Source organism: Amblyraja radiata, chromosome 8 (assembly GCF_010909765.2).
Source record: "Amblyraja radiata isolate CabotCenter1 chromosome 8, sAmbRad1.1.pri, whole genome shotgun sequence".
In the NCBI taxonomy this organism is placed as follows: domain Eukaryota; kingdom Metazoa; phylum Chordata; class Chondrichthyes; order Rajiformes; family Rajidae; genus Amblyraja; species Amblyraja radiata.
In genome coordinates, this window is record NC_045963.1 from 14889869 (window position 1) to 14893568 (window position 3700).

General features: G+C 45.6%; 1 protein-coding gene across 1 annotated transcript; it reads right to left on the reverse strand.

Moving 5' to 3' along the window:
• Positions 1-1209: 1209 nt before the first annotated feature.
• LOC116976471 (paraneoplastic antigen Ma1 homolog) lies at positions 1210-2385 on the reverse strand. The gene has a single exon (XM_033026363.1). The coding sequence runs from the start codon at positions 2383-2385 to the stop codon at positions 1210-1212; it is 1176 nt and encodes a 391-aa protein (XP_032882254.1).
• Positions 2386-3700: the final 1315 nt, after the last annotated feature.

Consider the following 3700-nt stretch of genomic DNA (forward strand, 5'->3'; position numbering starts at 1 on the left):
GAAGAGTTCAGGATCAATTGACATTGTTTTCGGAGACTTCTTTGGCTCAATGACAGAGTCAACCAGGTACACTTGGGCTAGCACTGTACCCGCAGGAAGAGCAGTTTCTTTTTGAGATTCATTTCTCAGCATGAGTGTGAAGCCATTGGTATCCATAGCTGAGGGTGGCAGGACTACTAGCGGAACCAGCACACCAGCAGGAAGGTTGGTACTTTCATCAGCCTCCACCATTAGGATGCTTTTATCCATAGGTTGCTGCTTCTCCACTTCACAGACAGCATAGTGTGCTCCTCCAGGTGGGATTCTTAGAGTCCCAGGGCCCTGCCATTTCACTTGGCCGTCCACATCCATTGGTGGATTACAAGGTGATGGGGATTGTTCAGAACCAACAGTGTTTATTCTCAGAGAGTGAACCTCATCGTTGCCTTTGAGCTCCTCACATTGGTACAGCAGGGAGCGCAATTTTATTGTGTTAGTGCCAATGACAACAGGAACTGGGTCAGGACTTGGCGAATCAGGGCATATTAGAGCCACCACGGGAAATATTTCTTCAACTCCCTTGGAATTAGGAGGCAGTCCCAGCTCAACTGCCACATAGCCTGTATATGGATAGCTAGTGTCACTCAGTCCCCATATGGCAAGGTTTTTGAGTGGGTGAATGGGCACATTGGGAAGGAATCTGGTGTGCCAACTCTCAAAGATGATAGTGACTCTGGAGCCGCTGTCTAAAATGGCTCTACAGGGTTGACCATCAGTTTTCACATCAGCCATCATGGATGGGCCAACCAGTCCTTGTGGCAGGTTACGAGGCTGCTGTGTGTAGACTGGACCAACCTGCTTCGACCCAGCAAACCTTTTGTGTGACGCTTTATCTTCCTTACTTTTGCGCAGAGCACCGAGTAGTTTTTGGATTACTTTTGGGCTGTTCTCTGGGGCTGTGCAGTGTGTGGCAATATGACCATTGTCTCCGCATCTGTAACAGAAGAAGCTCTCTGAGTCTTTGGCATTATATGGTTTAGCTGCTGGGCTGGGTCTGGCCTTCCCATCCCTCTTTTTAGGGTCTGCAGTCACAGGACTGTGAGATACAGACATCACAGTTAGCTGATGTTGTAGCTGCAGCACCTGTTGCCTCAACATTTGAACTTCGTTTTCTTTTTCAGTGTCTATAGTTTTCTTGGTGGGTTTGAATTTTGGCTCAGTATGTGTGTCTTACTGCTTTTCCCTTAGCTCACCAAGCTCTGCACGAAGCTCTTGAATCTCTGCCTTCAACTTTTGGTCTTCTGTAGCTTTGGTATTGGCTTGGTCTCTGACTTGTACTTGTCTTACTGTTGTATTTAATTTTCGTCGAGCTGTGTCATATTCCTCCTCTTCACGAATCTCATTTAGGAGCTTTAAGAAGGTAGGAGGTTTCTCTTTTCTTTCTCTCAATCTTAGCTGTAACAGCATCATATCAGAGTCAGTAGCACCTCTAATGAGTTGGTGAATTCGAGCATGATCGGCTCTGTGGCTGAGAAGGCCTCCTTTCTGCACTACTTTGATCAACGAGCATTCCAGCCTCCTTAAAAAATCAGAGAGCTTTTCACCAGACTGTTGGTGAAGGCTCCTGAAGGCAAAATATAAGTCTTCTCCTGACACAAGCGTGCCAAAGGCACTTTCCAAGGCCTTTACATAGCAATCAGGGCTAGCGTCTGGGTCGTTTAGTCGTACAGCCTGAATTATTTCCAGGGCCGGCCCCTTTAAGCTCTCGACTATTCTCTTTCGTTTCTCACGTTCAGAGCAGTCACATTCTTCAATCATTAGATAGGCTTGTTCGAGCCAATGGTCAAGGCTCTCCTCTCCTGGCGGTGTGGGAAGGTTTCCAGAGAACATCCGCAGACGTCGAAATGCATTGTTCTCACTGGTAGGTCTCATCGTTTTTCCCAACAGGTCTCCCACTGCTCGGATGATGGACTCTGGGGAACTTCCTTGTGGAGTCTCTGTAGTCAGCATGGCTTGAACATCATTTACTGATTTCCCTTCATCAGTCATTAGTTTGTTTAGCTTAGCTAAAAAATCTTCAGCTGGGCTCACAGGTTCATTGAAGAGGAAAATTTTCCATTCTAAGCCTCCCTTCACTGGCTGCAGTTGGGGGGGAATGCGATCTGGCTGTACAACTTCACGGCATTCACAGAGTACCAGGTTGCTGCCAGTCTGAATGTCACTTTGGACGTCCCGTACCTTTACTCTCCCAAGTGCCTTTACTGTCTGAACAGTCTCTTCAATGTCTGCTTGGTCAGTATTAGTCGGCACGTCAAACAGGACAAAAGCATGGTTTGGGTCTAAACATGCTTCACTACACCAGCTATGAAGCTTAGCTGCTAACTGAGAGTCTGCTTGAGTAGCCATTATACTACAACTGCTATAGGCACTTTAATACAAAAATCGGGAAACAAAAACACTTCTTAAAGGCAAAAACTAACAGTAAATGAAATGGGAATTAATCCCAGCGGTGCCTCCATTTTGTGTAGCGCTTCTTTGCCCTCTACATGAGCTGCGCCCCAGGTTCATTAACTTTAATTCCCTTATAGGTTTTTTACTGGTGTTTCTCACACAGATATTCAAAAAAAAACAACACTCAATAAATCAATCTTTTATAGAACCTTTAAGTACTAATTACTATGTGGGCCCACACACTCACTCACACAAGCCGGCAACATTCAAAACAAAACAAGAATAACCCCACGTTGCAGGCCTGGTCGAAGCTGGAGAGCGTCGCGGCCAAATACAGTGGAAGCCGACAAGTGCAGTGCAGAAGCTCACAAGATTGCGGGGAGTTGGCTGACCAGAGAGGACCCCATGTGGCAGAAATGTTCCTTCTCCCTCGTTGTCTCCAGGGCTCAGCTAACCGCTGCTCTCACTCTCCTCGTAATCCCAAAGTCCACACAGCCACAGTCTTTAATCCACCCCTCCGAGCTGAAGGGGTAACAGTTAGCCTAGGCTTCTTCTGTCTTCTTCTGGACTTCTTCTCTCTCTCTCCTGGACTTCGATTACCCACAATCCCCAGCTCCCGCCCCCAAACCAATCACCACACAGGAAAAATGATTGAACTCATTTACAACAAATCAAAATGCAGAACACATATTCACAGCAAAACTTATATACATTTCTTAATAAGAAAAACTAATATGAAGTTACACAGGGCTACACATGCATCAGCAGAGAGGTTGCTCTCCAAAGGCAAATACATCTCTTCCCCTTCTTTTTTTTAAAGAAAAGCTATTTCCTCAACATTCCCTGCCAACGCCTCTCAGCTCACTTCACTTCCACACTGTGCAAACATATTCGGCTTCTCCTACACAAACTCACTAATATTTCCATCTTTTCCATGCTCCACTGGCTGCTTCCTGCACAGAGATCCCTGCACAGCAAGATCCTTGTCCTGAATCTCCAGTTGTAATATAAAACCGCAGAAGCAAGTAATTATTTACTCTAATACTGAGGATAAGCATTGAAGACTTGAAATTACCGGTTTATGAGTCAAGAAGTCCAGGATCTAGTTTTAGAGAAAGGTACAGATTTGTAGGTTTAAAAAATTGTTTGTAATAAGGATGTTGGTGGAGCAATTGTCAATAAATAGGAGTCTGACGCAAGTCACCATGGTATCCAGATATTCCATGCAAGAGTGTATGCCCAGGGAGAAGGCATTTGTCCTTGGTCTGTT

What these genes read in the sequence shown, in the direction of transcription:
- LOC116976471 (XM_033026363.1), bottom strand. Translation starts at nt 2,385, where the DNA reads ATGGCTACTCAAGCAGACTCTCAGTTAGCAGCTAAGCTTCATAGCTGG.